This window comes from Gymnoscopelus microlampas, assembly GCF_963454915.1.
Source record: "Gymnoscopelus microlampas genome assembly, chromosome: 15".
Classification (NCBI taxonomy): domain Eukaryota; kingdom Metazoa; phylum Chordata; class Actinopteri; order Myctophiformes; family Myctophidae; genus Gymnoscopelus; species Gymnoscopelus microlampas.
Genome location: NC_139952.1, coordinates 46,319,634 through 46,339,740, shown reverse-complemented (window position 1 = coordinate 46,339,740; position 20,107 = coordinate 46,319,634). Strand labels below are relative to the sequence as shown.

The 20,107-nt window shown below is 37.3% G+C and overlaps 1 protein-coding gene across 1 annotated transcript; it reads left to right on the top strand.

Annotated features, from left to right (window-relative positions):
• Nucleotides 1-1,692: 1,692 nt before the first annotated feature.
• LOC311061229 (synaptonemal complex central element protein 1) lies at nucleotides 1,693-19,659 on the top strand (the record flags this gene model as incomplete). The annotated part of the gene is made up of 8 exons (XM_084079783.1): nucleotides 1,693-1,756; nucleotides 11,684-11,758; nucleotides 11,902-11,949; nucleotides 13,608-13,662; nucleotides 15,326-15,415; nucleotides 15,535-15,598; nucleotides 16,690-16,756; nucleotides 19,571-19,659. Exons 1-8 carry the CDS (start codon nucleotides 1,702-1,704, stop codon nucleotides 19,657-19,659), a joined length of 543 nt encoding a protein of 180 aa, XP_083935909.1. The 5' UTR covers nucleotides 1,693-1,701.
• Between the last annotated feature and the right edge of the window lie 448 nt (nucleotides 19,660-20,107).

Here is a 20,107-nt window from a genome sequence, read left to right as displayed (position 1 = left end):
GACAGATTCTGATTTATTGATTCCTGTAGTATATATGATACTCACTACAAACAGTATTAAGCCATACTGTAATTGTTTATAATCTTGTATATTCTACCTTTCTGATATTAATATACAATACAATCAGTATATACATCAATCAGTTAAATGGTTGACATTTATGTGTTTTTAGTCACATATATCAATTCAAGCTGTATAAACAAAGCAGAATCAGCTATTTATATTTGTGTATACTATATTTATGATAATCAATATAAATAGGAAGCAATTATTTTAGGCATGTTCTAGGCAAAAAGGTTGGAATATTTTTTGAAAAATAGATCTACAAGCTCACAATGTATCAATTTATTGTGAGCTTGTAGATCTGCTTGTAGATCATTATTAAAATGTTTTGGGGGGGAAATGGATAAGAAAATATGTCTTCGATTAAACTTTTTATATTTTATGTGAACATTTATTTATATATGTATATTAGCATAATGACAGCCTAATAGTCTAAATGAAGAATTATCAAATGTTTTAGACGGACTATGTTTAGTGGTGCACCCTGAAACATGACTGTCATATGACAGTCATGGATGAACTTCAACCTGGTGTTTGCACTTTCTCCATTTATGCCCGTACATCTACATTAACGTTTATATTTCAAATATAAATTGCTTACCCCATGGCCATGGATGTTAAGATTATGTACGGGTCCTCAAAAGTACCCGTATCCTCCGTAGTGTTCAATAAAAAGCATTTTAATCCGATTGGTGGGCATTTTCTCATAGAGTTATAATGTATCCAAGTGCAATACACCTCCCAACCGATAGGGTCACGTAGTTGAAAGCGTATGGCAAAAATGGCCACCAATCGGATTAAAATGCTTTTTATTGAACAATGCAGAGAATACAGGGTACTTATAAGGTCTCGTACATACTTGTAACATCCGTGGCCATGAGGTCAGCACTTTATATTTGAAATGTGAACGTTTATGTAGATGTACGGGTCAAAAAAAGGAGAAAGTGCAAACACCAGGTTGAAGTTCATCCATGACGGTCGTGACATTCGGCCGTCGTGTGAACAATGGCTAAGTGGTGCACCGCGCAGGTGTTTAGATCAGAGACGACTTTACAGAGACTGAGTCACACTGACTGATAAACTCTCCTCTAAAACACATAAACATAAACATGAGCAAACCAACAGGTATTAGACGGGAAATGACATATGTATTTGATAAAGTTCATATCATTATGCCTCTATAAACGTTATTGCTGAGCTATAGTAACATTAAGCTACAGAATAATGGTTGAGAAGCTCCATGGTTTGCAAATGTAAAAAATGACTTGTTTATTTCTTGTTTCCCTTCAAGGTTTCAACATGCAGGACTTTTTCTCACCCCTGAAACCAGGTAGGTTTATAGTGTGAAACACAGACTTTGTGTTTATGTTTTAACGTGTTTTAATGCGTTTTAATGTGTTTTAATGTGTCGTGTTTGTGTTGAATTAACGTTCAAATATATTGACCTACAGGCAGTGTAAAAAGTACTAGTAAAAGTATCAATATTGCAATGTATAAATACTCTGCTACGAGTAAAAGTCCGGAATTCTAAATGTACTTGAATAAAAGTACAAAAGTATTTGTATCAAAATGTACTTAACTACAATACAAGTAAATGTACTTAATTACTTTCCACCTCTGCCTACAGGAGATGGAAACATGGAGGAGCCTAAAATTGACCAACTGACACACAAACTGAGAACGCTTCAGCAGGGTAGGTACAGTGCAAAGTTAACTAAGTATTTACTCAAGTAAAACATATACTTTATTCCACCACTGCATATAGGTATTCTGTTGTAATCTGGGATTGGCGGCCCGCTCTTTCTAGGGTGTTACACCGCAATGTGTGACTCATCGAATCCTGTGACCGTGTTGTGATTTCGTCTTATTCTCACCGTGAAGACGTTGCAAATTAATGCTTTATAGTTAATAAAGGTGGGAGGATGGCGGGCCTTGGGAAAAGATTCGGTCGTTTGTTCCTTTTGCAAAAACAGCAACGCCCGGAGTCACACACTTCAATAGGTCGCACATGTCTGTGTGGTAGCGGTGTCGTGTTTAATGAAAAGACGACAACAAAGTGAACAAACGCCTTTAAAATGGCTTTTCTAAAGATACAAAGTGCTTTAATGTTACTGTCGCACACGAATGAGAGTGTGTTTTTTTTTATAGAATACTGAGATCAAGAGAAACATTTTAGTTTATGTAATATGAACGCCAATGAAAAGTCACACCAATAATAGTGTTTTTGTAAAACAGCGACATCTTGTGGCACAGACTTGACTTGACTCTCTGACGATATGCTAATGTTCTCGCAAAGCATTCTGGGAGTCTTGCATAAATACCAATATAACGGTAACGTAAAGTTAAACTTGTTTTAATATTACATGTTGATGTAACTTAGTTGTAACGACATTTATGTAATGGAAATAAGTGATAAAAGTATCTTTATGTCCAACCATGACTGAGACAACAGTCACTGAACCTCATTACAGTTCAGAGGACCATGGAGTGGTATTGTCAGTGAGGTACATCCTTACCTGTTACTTCAGAAATGAAGTTTCAGAACATGATGAATGGGGATTCATGAGATAATGATTATTATCTCCGACCTGTTGAGGACTGCAACCCTCTTCAGGATCCATTCTGATTTCTGAAATACATGTTAAAAAAATATAATATATTTGTTATGATATAAATTTATGGAATGTTTCAGTGATGGTAAAAGAATAATACTGTTGTGATGTTGAAAAACATTACAGAAAATAAAAAAGTATTTGAGTGAAAGTACAAAGGTATTGATATCAAAATGTACTTAAAGTAGCAAAAGTAGGAAGTACTCAGTATGCAGAATGTCCCATATCACAAGTTTTCAAATGTATAAAAATCTTTTGAAGATACCAGATCTACGCATTGTGAGCTTGTAGATCTGCTATTTTCAAATGGCCGAAATATGTATAGGGCTGAAGTGGTTAATGTATGTTTTGTAATAACAATCAAAATCTACAAAGTAACTATAAGTGACAAAAGCTTTCAAATAATTGCAGTGGAGCAAAAGTAAAACATTTGCCTCTGAGATGTAGTGGAGTAGAAGGAAAGGTACTGAAATTGGAAATACTTCTGTAAAGTAAAAAAGACCTCAAAATTGTTCTTAAGTACAGTACTTGAGTAAATGTACTTAGTTACTTTACACCACTGGTGCTTCAAGGATTTGCTGCCACCTGCTGTTGATCTCAGTGTTAGCAGTTAGATAATTGACCATTTTCCAACCATTCCCTGAACATAACATATCTGACCCCTAATTTACAAATCAGTTGGTGGACGTACCTCTTTACCTATGACTTCATGAGGAAGTTATGGAGCATGATGAATGGAATTTGTGAGATAATAATGATTATTAATCTCTGACTTGTGGAGGACTTCAATCCTCTACAAGATCCTTTCTGACTCCTGAAATTATTGTTAAAAATACGAATTCTTAAGATGAAAAGCCATGCTGGTTCTGTGTGAATGAAAGACGTAGGGTTACCAAACTGGTGGTCAGAACCCCCAGGGTAAGGCTTAGTTCGAACTAAGTGAGAGGTGGTGCAACTCCAGAACTCCAAATATGGTCAAACATTAGCCAAATTGTCAAATTTTACCTAGGAAAGAGGGGAAAAAAATGTGAAAATAGCCGGGCTACAAGCTCAGTAGACCGGCTATTTTTTCACAATATTTATCTGTGGAACCACGTCAAACTAAATGTAATGGCTCAACTCCTACAATGCCAAGTGCTTGTCAGGGTGAGGGGGTCCCCTGTTCAAATATGCGGGGTGGGGGGTCCCCTGTTCAAATATGATTATTTTGGAGGTCACGGCCTGAAAAGTTTGGGAACCCATGACCTAGACAACCATTCCCTGAACATAAGAGGTCTGACCCTCAGAAGGAAAGGTATTATCAGTGAGGTACATCCTTACCTGTTACTTCAGAGATGAAGTTTCAGAGCATGATGAATGGGGATTCATGAGTTAATGATTATTATCTCTGACTTGTAGAGGACTGCAACCCTCTGCAAGATCCATTCTGATTTCTGAACTCATGTTGAGAGCGTAGACTGATTTTTTTTTTTAATATTGTTTTATTACGTGTTTATAAGTAAAAGCATGGAGTTGGTGCTTGTTTGAGGTATAGGAATACTGTTTGCATTTGGATAAATCAACATTGTCAGAAGAATGTGTTCCAAGTCACAAAATGTAACTTTTTTACGATGGCTATAAAGACAAATATCACACTGCATTAAAACAGACATTAATGTGATGCAAGTATTACTACTGTGAAACTTTACACGCTGAAATTATAGAGGTTTAATAGAGGAAATATCTTTTAGCCATCATAAGGTATATTTGATTTGATTTGATTTGATTAGACGCTATACAGGAGAAAAACACATGTTACATCATGTTCATCATAGAAACGTCAAGGATACAGACACAGAAAATTCTTGCGACTTATTTTCATTGTGGTCCTTGGTCTGAGAAAAATATATGTATAGTTTTTTCCTCTTTTACTTTACCAATTTCTTATAATGATGTTTAATAGAAACGTGTATTGGTGTAGGAAAATATATACTTACATTGATGTATGCATATACATGAGTAATAATCAGGTGAATTTACCACCATGACCTAGACAACCATTCCCTGAACATTAGAGATCTGACGCCCATAACGAAGGTATTGTCAGTGAGGTACATCCTTACCTGTTACTTCAGAAATGAAGTTTCAGAATATGATGAATGAGGCTCAATGAGATGATGATTATTATCTCTGACTTGTAGAGGATTGCAACCCTCTGCAAGATCCATTCTGATTTCTGAAATCATTGATAAATGTGTTTAATCCACTAAGACCAGTAACGTGTTTCTGTCATTTAAAGATTTCTTTAGCTATTCTAAAATGGCAGATATACAAGTTCATAGCATGGGCTGTGAGTTTGTAGAGCTGCTATTTATTTGAAAAGTTGAGCAAGTCTTTGAATATAAATATATTTTAAAGCACACATTTATACGGTAACTCATATCTTTGCTTCTGGGCAGTCCCTGGAACAAAATATTTTCAGATGGGGGTCCATGGCCAAATACATATCGTTGACATGAAAGAGTTTGAGAACCACTGATATTATAGCAACATACGTTTTTTCAAAAAGACATTTGTAGAATCCCCCAGAAGCAAAGATTTGAATTACAAATGTTCGCTCAAAAATCCAAAAATGGTCAAACATTAGCCAAATTGTCAAATTTTACCAAGGAAAGAGGAAAAAAAAAGTGAAAATAGCCGATCTACAAGCTCACAACGCCTCGCGCAGATCGGCTATTTTCACAATATTTATCTGTGGAACCACGTCAAACTAAATGTAATGGCTCAACTCATACAATGCCAAGTGCTTGTCAGGGTGGGGGGTCCCCTGTTCAAATGTGATTCTTTTGGAGGTCACAGCCTGAAAAGTTTGGGAACCCATGACCTAGACAACCATTCCCTGAACATAAGAGATCTGACCCTCAGAAGCAAAGGTATTGTCAGTGAGGTACATCCTTACCTGTTACTTCAGAAATGAAGTTTCAGAACATGATGAATGGGGATTCATGAGTTAATGATTATTATCTCTGACCTGTTGAGGACTGCAACCCTCTGCAAGATCCATTCTGATTTCTGAACTCATATCGAGAACATAAACTGAAAATGTTTTTAATGTAGTGTTTAATTATGTGTTTATAAGTAAAAGCACAGAGTTGGTGCTTGTGTGAGGTATAGGAATACTGTTTGCATTTGGATCAATCAACATTGTCAGAAGACTGTGTTCGTCATAAAATGTAACTTTTTTTATGATGGCTATAAAGACAAATATCACACTGCATTAAAACAGACATTAATGTGATGCAAGTATTACTACTGTGAAACTTTACACACTGAAATTATACGGGTTTAATAGAGAAAATATCTTTTAGCCATTATAAGGTATAGTTTTGACCTCTTTTACTTTACCAATTTCTTATAATGGTGTTTAATATAAACGTGTATTGGTGGAGGAAAATATATACTTACATGATGTATGCATATACATGAGTAATAATCAGTTGAATTTATCACCATGACCTAGACAACCATTCCCTGAACATAAGAGATCTGACGCCTGTAAGAAAGTTATTGTCAGTGAGGTACATCCTTACCTGTTACTTCAGAGATGAAGTTTCAGAACATGATGAATGAGGATTCATGAGATAATGATTAATATCTCTGACTTGTGAAGGACTGCAACCCTCTGCAAGATCCATTCTGATTTCTGAAATCATTGATAAATGAGTTTAATCCAGTAAGACCAGTAATGTGTCTCTGTCATTTAAATATTTCTTTGCCTTTTCAAAATAGCAGATATACAAGCTCATATCATGGGCTGTGAGTTTGTAGAGTGGCTATCTATTTGAAAAGTTGAGCAAGTCTTTGAATATAATTTAAATATATTTTAAAGCACACATTTATACAGTAACTCATATCTTTGCTTCTGGGCAGTCCCTGGAACAAAATATTTTCAGATGGGGGTCCATGGCCAAATACATATCGTTGACATGAAAGAGTTTGAGAACCACTGATATTATAGCAACATACTTTTTTTCAAAAATACATTTGTAGAATCCCCCAGAAGCAAAGATTTGAATTACAAATGTTTGCTCAAAAATCCAAAAAATGTCAAACATTAGCCAAATTGTCAAATTTTACCTAGGAAAGAGGGGGAAAAATGTGAAAATAGCCGATCTACAAGCTCACAACGCCTCGCAGCGCGAGGCGTTGTGAGCTTGTAGATCGGCTATTTTTTCACAATATTTATCTGTGGAACCACGTCAAACTAAATGTAATGGCTCAACTCCTACAATGCCAAGTGCTTGTCAGGGTGAGGGGGTCCCCTGTTCAAATATGCGGGGTGGGGGGTCCCCTGTTCAAATATGATTCTTTTGGAGGTCACGGCCTGAAAAGTTTGGGAACCCATGACCTAGACAACCATTCCCTGAACATAAGAGGTCTGACCCTCAGAAGGAAAGGTATTGTCAGTGAGGTACATCCTTACCTGTTACTTCAAAGATGAAGTTTCAGAGCATGATGAATGGGAGTTCATGAGTTAATGATTATTATCTCTGACTTGTAGAGGACTGCAACCCTCTGCAAGATCCATTCTGATTTCTGAACTCATATTGAGAGCGTAGACTGAAATAATAGTGTTTTATTATGTAAAAGCATGGATTTAGTGCGTGTTTGAGGTATAGGAATACTGTTTGGATAAATCAACATTGTCAGAAGAATGTGTTCCAAGTCACAAAATGTGACTTTTTTACAATGGCTAAAAAGACAAATATCACACTGCATTAAAACAGACATTAATGTGATGCAAGTATTACTACTGTGAAACTTTACACACTGTGAAATTATACGGGTTTAATAGAGAAAGTATCTTTCAGCTATCATAAGGTATATTTGATTTGATTTGATTTGATTAGAGTTATACAGGAGAAAAACACAAGAAACGTCAAGGATACAGACACAGAAAAGTCTTGCGACTTATTTTCATCGTGGTCCTTGGTCTGAGACAAATATATGTATAGTTTTTTCCTCTTTTACTTTACCAATTTCTTATAATGGTGTTTAATAGAAACGTGTATTGGTGGAGGAAAATATATACTTACATGATGTATGCATATACATGAGTAATAATCAGGTGAATTTACCACCATGACCTAGACAACCATTCCCTGAACATAAGAGATCTGACGCCCGTAAGAAAGGTATTGTCAGTGAGGTACATCCTTACCTGTTACTTCAGAGATGAAGTTTCAGAACATGATGAATGGGACAATATGAGATCATAATGATTATTATCTCTGACTTGTAGAGGACTGCAACCCTCTGCAAGATCCATTCTGATTTCTGAACTCATTGATTAATGAGTTTAATCTACTAAGACCAGTAATGTGTTTTTGTCATTTAAAGATTTCTTTAGCTATTCTAAAATGGCAGATATACAAGTTCATAGCATGGGCTGTGACGCCTGTGAGCTTGTAGAGCTGCTATTTATTTTAAAAGTTGTGCAAGTCTTTGAATATATATCTATTTAAAGAAAACATTTATAACTCATATCTTTGCTTCTGGGGGGGGGTCCCTGGAACAAAATATTTTCAGATGGGGGTCTAAATAAAACTAAATAAAAGCTATGATGACTAAAACTAAATATATTGACAATTTCGTCAACAAATAAAATCTAGACTGAAATGTTAGTGAGGGACGACGAGTGGAGAAGAAATCCAGTAGAACTAAAAGACAAGTCATTTTATGTTTGTTTGAGCATGGGTGTTGCGCTCTGAAAATAGCAGATGTGAGCTTGTAGATCGGCTATTTTCAGCATGCAACCAAGTGTAAAATCAGCCATTACGAAGCCATCAAGGCACCGCCAAAATACATTTTAGTCGACTAAATCAAATGTAGATTTAGTCGACTAAAATCTTATGATAATTAGTCGACTAAAACCAGACAAAAACTAAAACATTTCAGATGACTAAAATATGACTAAAACTAAATAGAAATGTGCTGTCAAAATCTACACTGGTCCATACAACAGTGAAAATCATCAAAATCATTTTCTGATTTCTCATACTCGCTCCCCATGGGCCGAAGTCCGGACTGATACCGGGGAGGAACGTGAGAGTGAATCCACGTTATCAGTCTGGCCAATGCCAGGCTAGTGATTTACCACCATGAACTAGAGAACTATTCCCTGAACATAAGAGATCTGACCCCACACTTACCAAGGTAGTGGTAGTGACACTGAGGTACAGTCTAACCTCTTACTGCAGATTCTAAGGTTCAGAAAATGATGAATGATAAGTCTATGAGATAAAGATTATTATCTCCAGTTTGTGGAGGATACAGTTCTCTGCAAGACCTGTTCTGATATCTGAACTCATATCTTTATGATGGCTAAAAAGATAAATATCATACTGCATTAAAACAGACATATTAATGTGATGTAAGTATTACTATTGTGAAACTTTACACACTGTGAAATGATTGGGGTTTAATACAGAAAATATCTTTAGCCATTAAAAGGTATTGTTTTTTCTTCTTTTACTCTACCAGTTTATTTTAATCATGTTTAATAGAAACATGTGTTGGTTTGAAATAGGAAAATATATGTGTGCATAATATACATGAGTAATAATCAGGTGAATTTACCACCACGACCTAGACAACCATTCCCTGAACATAAGAGATCTGACGCCTTCATTAGGAAGGTATTGTCAGTGAGGTACATCCTTACCTGTTACTTCAGAAATGAAGTTTCAGAATATGATGAATGAGGATTTATGAGATAATGATTATTATCTCTGACTTGTCGAGGACTGCAACCCTCTGCAAGATCCATTCTGATTTCTGAAATCATTGTTGAAATCACTTTTTATTTGCGTTGATTAATGAGTCTGTAGATGATGGTATTAGTGGACAGAGGTAGACCTTTTGTCCATCTCTGTTTGTGTCTTGGTTTATTAACGCAATCTGAGGCAGATTCTACAAATGTCTTCTAAATCCCAACTGTATTCTGAAAAAAACGTATGTTTCAATGTCAGTGGTTCTCAAACTTTTTCATGTCAAGGACCCCAAAATGACATGTATTTGGCCACCGATGCCCATCTTGCAATATTTTGTTCCAGGGACCCCCCCGAAGCAAAGATTCAAGTTAAAAAAATGCTTTAAAACAGTATATATATTCAAAGATTTTCACACATTTTCACGATTTTTAAAAAATAGCCAAAAGTGTAAAATAATGCTTTTTAGCTCAAATCAAAAAGTGACACAGATGAGTTCCAGGTCTTAATGGGTTAAACATTGTCAGAATGTGGTGAAGTTACATATTTTGTGACTTCATTTCACGATGGCAAAAAAAGAGACACATATCACACTGCGTTAGAATAGGCATATCAATGTGATACAAGTATTACTGTTGTGAAACTTTACACAGTGTGTGTAAATGATAGAGGTCTACTAGCGAAAACATCTTTACCCATTATATATTGGGGTTTTTTCTTCTTTTACTTGACCAATTTCTTATAATGATGTTTAATAGAAACGTGTATTGGTTTGAAATAGGAAAATATATACTTAAATGATGTGTGCGTATGAGTTATAAACGGGTGAATTAATTACCACCATGACCCAGACAACCATTCCCTGAACATAAGACATCTGACCCCCAGAATGCAGGTATTGTCAGTGAGGTACATCCTTACCTGTTACTTCAGAAATGGAGTTTCAGAACATGATGAATGAGCGTCTATGAGATAATGATTATTATCTCTGACTTGTAGAGAATTGCAACTCTCCTCAAGATCCTTTCTGATTTCTGAAATCCTTGATCAAAACCTCATTGTGTTTGTAATGTTGTGCTTTGACATTAAGTCGTTAATTTGATGCTTGAAAGATAAGCCAACTACTGATCTTTATTAACATTTGGTTCAATCAACGTTGTTAGAATGCTGTCAAGCCACCGAAATGTGTTGCTTTCATACACCGCATTAAGATAGTCATACTAATATATAATGCAGGTATTGTGAAACCATCATTCTTCTTTTATTTGATTAATTTCATATAAGGATGTTTAGTAGAGATATGTATTGGGTTTGAATTATGAAAATATATACTTAAATGATGCGTGACCTACATCATTTAAGTATATTGCTATTAAACCCCTATAATTTCCACACTGTGTAAAGTTTCACAATACTTGCGTCACAATAATATGCCTATTTTAATGCAGAGATAGATATCTGTTAAGCCATCATAAAATGAAGATCACATTCTGACAGTCAGAGGTCAAACAGTAGGCAGCAGTCGAACATCCAGATCCAGGAATTATAAAAAGTAAATTATTTGCCACTATGGTTTTGACATAGATCACAGAAATCAGAATGGATCTGGCAGAGAGTTGCAGCCCTCTACAAGTCAGAGATGATAATCATTATCTCATAGATTCCCATTCATCATGTTCTGAAATTTCATTTCTGAAGTAACAGGTAAGGATGTCGACACAGGCGACACAGTAGGACAGTCGTCAGAACTGTTATGAGGTTCGGTTAGTGTTGTCTCAGTCATGGTTGTACATTGGATAGTTTTTGAAACTTTTCTCATACATACATGTGTAAAGAAATAATCAGGTGAATTTACCACCATGACCTAGACAACCATTCCCTAAACATAAGAGATCTGACCACCCCGCTTTTAAGGTATTGTCAGTGTAGTACATCCTTAACTAATACATCAGAAATGAGGCTTCAGAACATGATGATTGTGTTTTAAGAGGTAATGGTTGTTCTTTGACTTGTAGAGTACCGCAACTCTCTGCCAGATTGATTCATTTTAAGGCATGTACTGTATTCCATTCCTTTGTATAATGAACTCTCTCTTCAATTATTTTTGTAATAGTACATTATGAATGTGATTTTAATATACTATTGATGAATGTTAGTATTTGGTACAAGTTAGCAGATCTACTCAAAGTATTCTGATCATGTCTTTACAAGAACATTCCATAAGACTAATGTTGTTTTTACATGTCTCTCTTATAACAGCTAAAAGGTCTGTGGAAGAAGCCGTCAAGGTGTCCAGTTCCACCTTGGACTCTCTGCAGGAGGAACTAGAAACTTGTAAGAGACACAATAATTAGTGAATATTATTCATTCTTGTGTATCCTTACAAAGCCCTGATGATGATGATGATGATGATGATGATGATGACAATGATTATTGTTGTTGTTGATGATGTTGATGATGTTATTTTTGTGTTGCAGTGCAAGTTGAAGCTTTCCAACTGGATGGAATCCAAAAAGACAAAGAAGGTAGAGAAATAATCTGTCTCATCATGAATATTAATACATACTAATACATACATACTAATGCCATATTGACTATGTAAAGTAACTAAGTACATTTACTCAAGTACTGTACTTAAGTACAAATTTGAGGTATCTTTACTTTACAATACTTTTACTTCTACTCCACTACATCTCAGAGGCAAATATTGTACTTTTACTCCACTACAATTGTTTGAAAACTTTAGTTACAAGTTACTTAATAGATTTTTATTATTATTACAAAACCTACATTAACCACTTAAGCGCTATATAAACTTCGGCTATTTGAAAATAGCAGATCTACAAGCTCACAACGCGTCGCGATTCAACACATTGTGAGCTTGTAGATCTGCCATTTTCAAAAGATGTGTATACATATTGAACTTGTGAAATGGGACATTCTGCATAATGAGTGCTTTTACTTTTGGTACTTTAAGTATATTTTGATGCCAATACTTTTGTACTTTTACTCAATTGTGGTATTGATACTTTTACTTAAGTAAAAAATGCATATCGAGTCACACCATAAGCGAAACAATTGAACTCGTTCAAACTGTGCTTAATTTACGAGAACAGAAACTCTAAATGTTTCATTTAATCACAAGAAAACAGAAAACAAACAATAAATGGCACCTCACAATTTAATAGGTTTTGTTCGGAGCGGATAGTTTGGCTAGTTAGATTTATTGGATAATTAGTTGTTGGAGGCACATGTTAAAGCCATTTAAGGTGGTGATATAATAACACCACAGCAGCCATATTGGAAAGAAATGTGGCCTCTTCCTTACTTCCTTCACAGGTGTTACTAATGATATTAATGGATGTGTTAAGGATGTGTTCTGTTCTGGTCAAACAGAGTCAGGGTGCCTAGCGGACTCTCTCTTTTCCCCGCAGTGTTTCGCCCAGGTGGGCGTGGTTTTAAGGTTAAATTTAGGCATAGTTTTTGTGAGATTAAGGTCAGGGTTAGTCATAGTTTATGTGAGATTAAGGTCAGGGTTAGGCATAGTTTTTGTGTGATTAAGGTTAGGGTTTGGCATAGTTTCTGTGAGATTAAGGTCAGGGTTAGGCATAGTTTCTGTGAGATTAAGGTTAGGGTTTGGCATAGTTTTTGTGTGATTAAGGTCAGGGTTAGGCATAGTTTCTGTGAGATTAAGGTCAGGGTTTGGCATAGTTTTTGTGTGATTAAGGTTAGGGTTTGGCATAGTTTCTGTGAGATTAAGGTTAGGTTTAGGCATAGTTTCTGTGAGATTAAGGTCAGGGTTAGGCATAGTTTCTGTGAGATTAAGGTCAGGGTTAGGCATAGTTTCTGTGAGATTAAGGTGAGGGTTAGGCATAGTTTTTGTGCTCTAGTTGGCATGCTGATGTAGGGGTTATTGGGTGACTAGCCATTTACCCTATACCACCTAAACCTGCTATCGTTACAAGTGGTTTAAACATTCAGTAATTGGAATACAGACAGAATAATTATCCCTTACTCATTCTTTCTAGATGACACTTTAATGCTATTAGCCGTAATGACAGTTCAGAGTTGGGTATTTTGTCGACTGTCTTGCACTATGGTCTTGCTGAATTATGTGCACTTTTAGTAGTTGCTGGAAATATGAATGTACAGTAAAATATGTGTGTGTGCTGTTGTGTTTAAGAGTCTTGCAGGGTGCTGCAGTACCAATGTGAAGAGGTTGAGCAAGAGTCTGCCAGGTGAGAGAGCTCTGAAAACTGTCTAGTTCAGGGGCCTTCAACGTTTTCAGGCCAAGGACCCCCTAGCTGAGAGAGAGATGAAGCAGGGAGAGCTTGTAGATCTGCTATTTTCGGCTAATGTTCCCCTCAGAAAAGGAATTCAAGTGGTTAATGTAAAAAAAACGAAATCCTATCACACAAAGATTTGGCGGATCCCCTATAGTAGCTCTGAGGACCCCCTAGGGGTCCCGGACCCCCTGTTGAAGACCCCTGGTCTAGTTCAGTGGTTTCTTACCCCCATAACCCTCTCTCTGAGAACACATAAAACCAAATGGACCCGTAAGGTCCATGTAACAGTACGTAGGCTTGTTTTGTTTTTGCTTTTTTTCTTGACCACAATGTTAAAAATGTCATTTAGATAGCATGTTATTAAGTAGATGCTACGTTCATTGTCTACCTGGTATACTATCCTATAGTTATTCATTTGATAGTATATTGTTTTAGACTGATGCTAACTTCTTGGTTGACATGTGATCCTAGTTAAATGAGGCACTACAGTATACTGTCTCTGCATTCTGTGCGTTTACCTTGCTTACTGTAAGTCGCTCAGGATAAGAGCGTCTGCTAAATGCCTACATTGTACATTTAGAAGTGTTGGTTTCATTGACAAAAACTCAATAAAAACGAAGTAAAAACTAAGCTATGATGACTAAAGCTGACAATTTCGTCAACAAATAAAAACTAGACAGTCGGTGAGGGACTAGTGGAGAAGAGAATCAGTAGAACTAAAAGACCAGTCATTTTATGTTTGGTTTGCGCCCGGGTGTCGTGCTCTGAAAATAGCAGATCTACAAGTAGATCAGCTATTTTCAGCATGCAACCAAGTGTAAAATCAGCCATTACGATGCCATCAAGGCACCGCCAGAACACATTTTAGTCGACTAAATCAAATGTAGATTTAGATTTAGTCAACCATAATCTTATGATATTTAAACTAAAACTAGACTAACAGTAAAACATTTCAGATGGCTAAAATATGACTAACCCCCCCCCCCCCCCCCCCCCCAGGAACCCTGGGGGTCCCTGGACCGTACTTTGAGAACCACTAGTTTAGTTCGACGACATTGTCAACTATGACATGTGGATCTTCACTGATGAGTTGGTTTTGCTTCAGTGTGTGATCATCATCATTACTCACAAACCACCTCGACTTTATCCACTTCGTTGCTGCCCTACCTCATTGTAACACTAGATGGCAGTAGCTCAACATGCTAACACTAAGATCAGTTTGCCATAGTTTCAGGCCTTCACCCATATATGATGTAGATTATTGTGTACCATTGTGTGGTGTGTGGTGTGTATCCAATATCATAACACGGCCTGCATTGTAAGAGACATAGAGACCTAGAAACACATTATTTATACAGAATCAAAGAATAATATGAAGAACAAGTTAGTTCTAACACCCATGCAGACTTATGTGTTTTGTTTCCTTGGCTTGTTTTGTTTCTTGACCACAAGGTTAAAATGTAATTTAGATAGCTTGTGTGTGTGTGTGTGTGTGTGTGTGTGTGTGTGTGTGTGTGTGTGTGTGTGTGTGTGTGTGTGTGTGTGTGTGTGTGTGTGTGTGTGTGTGTGTGTGTGTGTGTGTGTGTGTGTGTGTGTGTGTGTGTGTGTGACATAGGCTGCTGCAGCACAACAAGGGCACTGAGGAGCTGTTGGAACAGTACAAGTGTCAGATCCAGGGATTCAAGCTCAAACACAGGAAGCAACAGTAACTGTTCAATTAAAGAACAATGATTAAAATGAAGCAAAACGTCAAAGATGAGCAAAAAAAATGATACCTTGTGTTTTTTAAAGCAAAACATTGTATGCATTTACTTTGTTTCTCAGGATGAAGTTTGAAAATCAGCTTCATCAGCTGATAGAGCAGCACAAGAATCTGCAGTCTGCCTTTGTAAGTTTCTATACAGTGGCTCTCAAAGTGGGGTCCGGGGACACTTAGGGTCCCCTGAAGGGGTTCCAAAATGGACCCTTACAGGTCTGTCATATTACCAGAGGCAGCTCCACTGATCATGTTCAACCCAGATTTGGCACAAACAAGGGAATGAACTCTTTCTCATGCTCCCCCCCTCCCCGAACCGTGTAGTGTACATCAGTGGTTCTCAAACTTTTTCATGTCAAGGACCCCCAAATTGACACTTATTAGCCCGTGTACCCCCATTTGAAAAGATATGCCAGGGACCCCCATAAGAGAAGATTTTTACGGCTCTATAGCAGTGATTCTCAACCATTTTAATTTCAAGGACCCCCAGTTTGACATGCATTAGGGCTACAGACCCCCATTTAATGGCATTTCTATCTCTGGGACCCCAATTCATATTGTAAAATCAATGTTAATCTAACTCTGAGAGTGTACAAATGAAACCAAATGGACCCTAACGGGTCCATTTGGTTTCATTTGTACACTCTCAGAGTTACAGACCCATAAGGGTCCATTTGGTTCCTGTCCATCATTTAGCTGGGGACCCCCTGGAACCCCCTCAAGTACCCCTGGGGGTCCCCGGACCCCACTTTGAGAACCAACGGTGTACATATACATTGTTTTTCATACCAGTAACCTGTCAATCTCGGAACCCAGAGTACAACCGAAAAGGAAAAACAGCGACCTAGTGCAGAATCTGTTCTTGAGAGATTAGTAACCTGTAAACTGATTGTATGACGTTCTGCATAGCAGTGTATATTTGTCTGTTTTCTTAAAATGTCATCATGATTTGAGTGCGTGGGGATCTCATGTTAAATAAGCCATTGTGCTTTTATGAGCGGTACAGTTTAGAGGACCTTGTATTGTGAATTGTACTTCCATCATGGGGGTCCTTGAAATGAGAATATTTGAGAACCACTAACTCCACTATCAGATACAGCAAACGTGCATTTTGGGACAAAATGTTCTGTCTGTCTTTGATCATCCCCGGAAGTAGCAGCAGATAGTGTATGTGAGCCCTGTGTTTGATCACATGTTCCTGCGTTCCCTCCCTCTCTGTCCAGATGCCTCAGAACCTCCCTGCTGAGGTAGAGAGCGCCGAGAACACCAAAAGTCAGCTGCTGGCAGCAGGTAAACCAGCACCGTCCTGTAGACGCACACACATTCACACAGTGGTGTAAAGTACATTTACTCAAGTACTGTAGTTAAGTACAATTTTGAGGTACTTTTACTTTACTGGAGTATTTCCACTACATCTCAGAGGCAAATATTGTACTTTTACTCCACTACAATTATTTGAAAACTTTAGTTACTTTGTAGATTTAGATTATTATTACAAAACATGCATTAACCACTTCAGCCCTATGTACATTTCGGCCATTTGAAAATAGCAGATCTACAAGCTCACAATGCGTCGCGATGCGACGCATTGTGAGCTTGTAGATCTGCTATTTTCAAAAGATTTCTATACATTTGAAAACTTGTGAAATGGGACATTCTGCATTATGAGTACTTTTACTTTTGTACTTCAAGTACATTTTGATACCAATACTTTTGTGCTTTTACTCAAGACAATTTAGAATTCCGGACTTTTACTTGTAACAGAGTATATCTATATTGCAGTATTGATACTTTTACTTAAGTAACAAATGTGAGTACTTTTTCCACCACTGCATTCACACATGTACTTTGTGTATTTGTCATTCACAAATCATGGCTGTCGAGCTGAAACCTTCCATGTTTCATCTTTGTTATGGCCCCTACCATACTTTAATGCCCTATTTCAGGGGTCTTCGACAGGGGGTCCGGGACCCCTAGGGGGTCCTCAGAGTTACTACAGGGAGTCCGCCAAATCTTTGCGTGATAGGATTTATTTTTCTTTTACATTAACCACTTGAACCCTAGCATCCCTATTCTGAGGAGAACCAAAGATAGCAGATCTACAAGCTTAACACGCGTTGTGAGGCGGTGTGAGCTTGTAGATCGGCTATTTTTGGGGGAAGAGGTTTGGTGTTTAGGGAAAAAAGTGCAGACCAAGTACAGAGAGAAAGGTCAAGTTTACTAAGTAAGTAATGAGGGTTTAAGTGGTTAAATGTCTGAAAATACACATTAACATGAATCCAATATACACTGGTGATATAGTGCTGCCAAACAAATCTATGAAGCTATCTATGAAAAAGTTGAATCTGCAACACAATAGAGTACAGAAGTCCTGACGTCACTCGTTCATCCCCAGGTTCGTAAAGTAATTTCTCTATGGAGAATAACATTGGGTCATCATAGAATCGTCTCATATAAGAATTTTGGTCCAAAAATAAACAAACTGTCTCGGCGATATTGTCAGGGAGGAGGTTCTGTATCGTTTATGATAGTCAGTCACTTATATTTGATACAGGCAAAAATGGAACTAATTCGGCGGAAGTAACATTATTGTTTTCTCACCGTCAGTTGATACTTCATATCCATAAGAGTCAAACCGCCGGGGTCTTTTATTTATTTTTGGAACACAGTTCTTATTTGACACGGTATTAAATACGTCTATGGGGATTCAGAATGGGGGTGGAAAGCCGCAAACCAGGTAGACAAACCTAGGATGTGTAAATTACGTCAGACCTCGGTGCTCAATGTCATACAATATGTGGTGTCCATGGCAAGACCTGTCCTTGTCCGTGGTAAATGTTAGATTTATATTTTTTTACATTATTACAACATTATAAAGTTCTCATTTTGATCATAAGACCCAATTATTTAACGTCAGTCTCCAGGTCTTCCTCAGAATATGTAACAACACTGATTTACTTTATCACTATGGCACTATTAGGAGTCCACTAGTACTAGTGGTTCTCAAGCGTTTTATTTTCAAGGACCCCCATAACTCTGAGAGTGTACAAATGGGAACCAAATGGACCCTTACGGGTCCATTTGGTTCCATTTGTACACTCTCAGAGTTACAGACCTGTTATGGTCATTCAGGGTTAGCTCTTTATGTGTTTCTGGTAACATTATTGTCCGTTCAATTTGTATGTCCGTGGTAAAAAAAAAAGAAAAAAATGTCCACCACAAGCCAGCATGGCGATGATGACCCCTGGTAGTGGAGCTTCATCTCTCTCTCAGCTAAGGGGTCCTCAGCCTGAGAAACATTGAAGAACCCTGCCCTATTATATGTCTCATGACAGTGTTGCACAAAACTATTATTTCAGGAAATAATTGTAATATATTTTTAAACATTTTCTCGCATAAGGACATGCCCGAAATAGGGACGCCGTGTTGAAAGTTAAGTCTGTCTGTGGATTTTGTTTTAGTCGACTAAATCTACAGTTGATTTAGTCGACTAAAATGTGTTTTGGCGGTGCCTTGATGGCGTTCTTAATGGCTGATTTTACACTTGGTTGCATGCTGAAAATAGCAGATCTACAAGCTCACAATGCGTCGCAGCGCGACGCATTGTGAGCTTGTAGATCTGCTATTTTCAGAGCGCAACACCCGAGTGCAACCAAACATAAAATGAGTTGTCTTTTAGTTTTACTGGATCTCTTCTCCACTCGTCCCTCACTAACATTTTAGTCTAGTTTGTATTTGTTGACGAAATTGTCCATACATTTAGTCTTAGTTTTAGTCATCATAGCTTAGTTTTTATTTAGTTTTCGTCAGTGAAAAAAGGTAGTCGATGAACATTTTTCGTCATAGTTTTAGTCGACGAAATCAACACTGCTTGGAACACTGGTTAATTTCTTTCCCTGGTACCTGAAAAGTAAGGGTTTAGGACGTACAGTACGAGGTTTTGGCTGGACAGCGACAAAACATCTAGTTCTCGTCAGAGAGGGAACATGACTCTGCTTCATGCTGTGGAGTTCTTCACCTCCGAGTCGTTTATTTTCCTCCTTCAGAAACCCTGGTGTGCTTTATATCTCTTGCTTGTCTGCTTGTTTCATATCTGTGTAACAGAACAGCTGAAGATGGCTCAGCTGTGCCGCCTGGTCAAAGAGCTGGAGATGGCGAAGAGCCAGAAAACAGCAGAGACTCAGGAGGGATAGAGATAAAACTCATTTACACTTTGCCTGTTCAGTGAATTATAGAGTATAACTCTTAGACTGTTTTGTTTTCTATTATTGTTGATTGTTCCATTTGTTCTGGAACGCTACAGCATAAGTTAGTCCGTATCCACATTAACCCCTGGTTCTGTTAACATAGATAACATAAGTATGTTTTTTTACTTACTGGTGTATCCATGGATATTTACATTTGGTTAATGGTTTTGTTCGATAGCTTAAACAGATTCAATACAGTTCTTTCTTCACTATATTTATATAAGGATGTTCACGTGAGTTTGTTGTGAGTCTAAATCGGACGATAAATAAATGATAATACATTGGTTAATGAAGTTATTCATTATATGATACATTGGATTCACACAGTCACTGTGCGCACAAAACACACACACACGCACGCACGCACGCACGCACGCACGCACGCACGCACGCA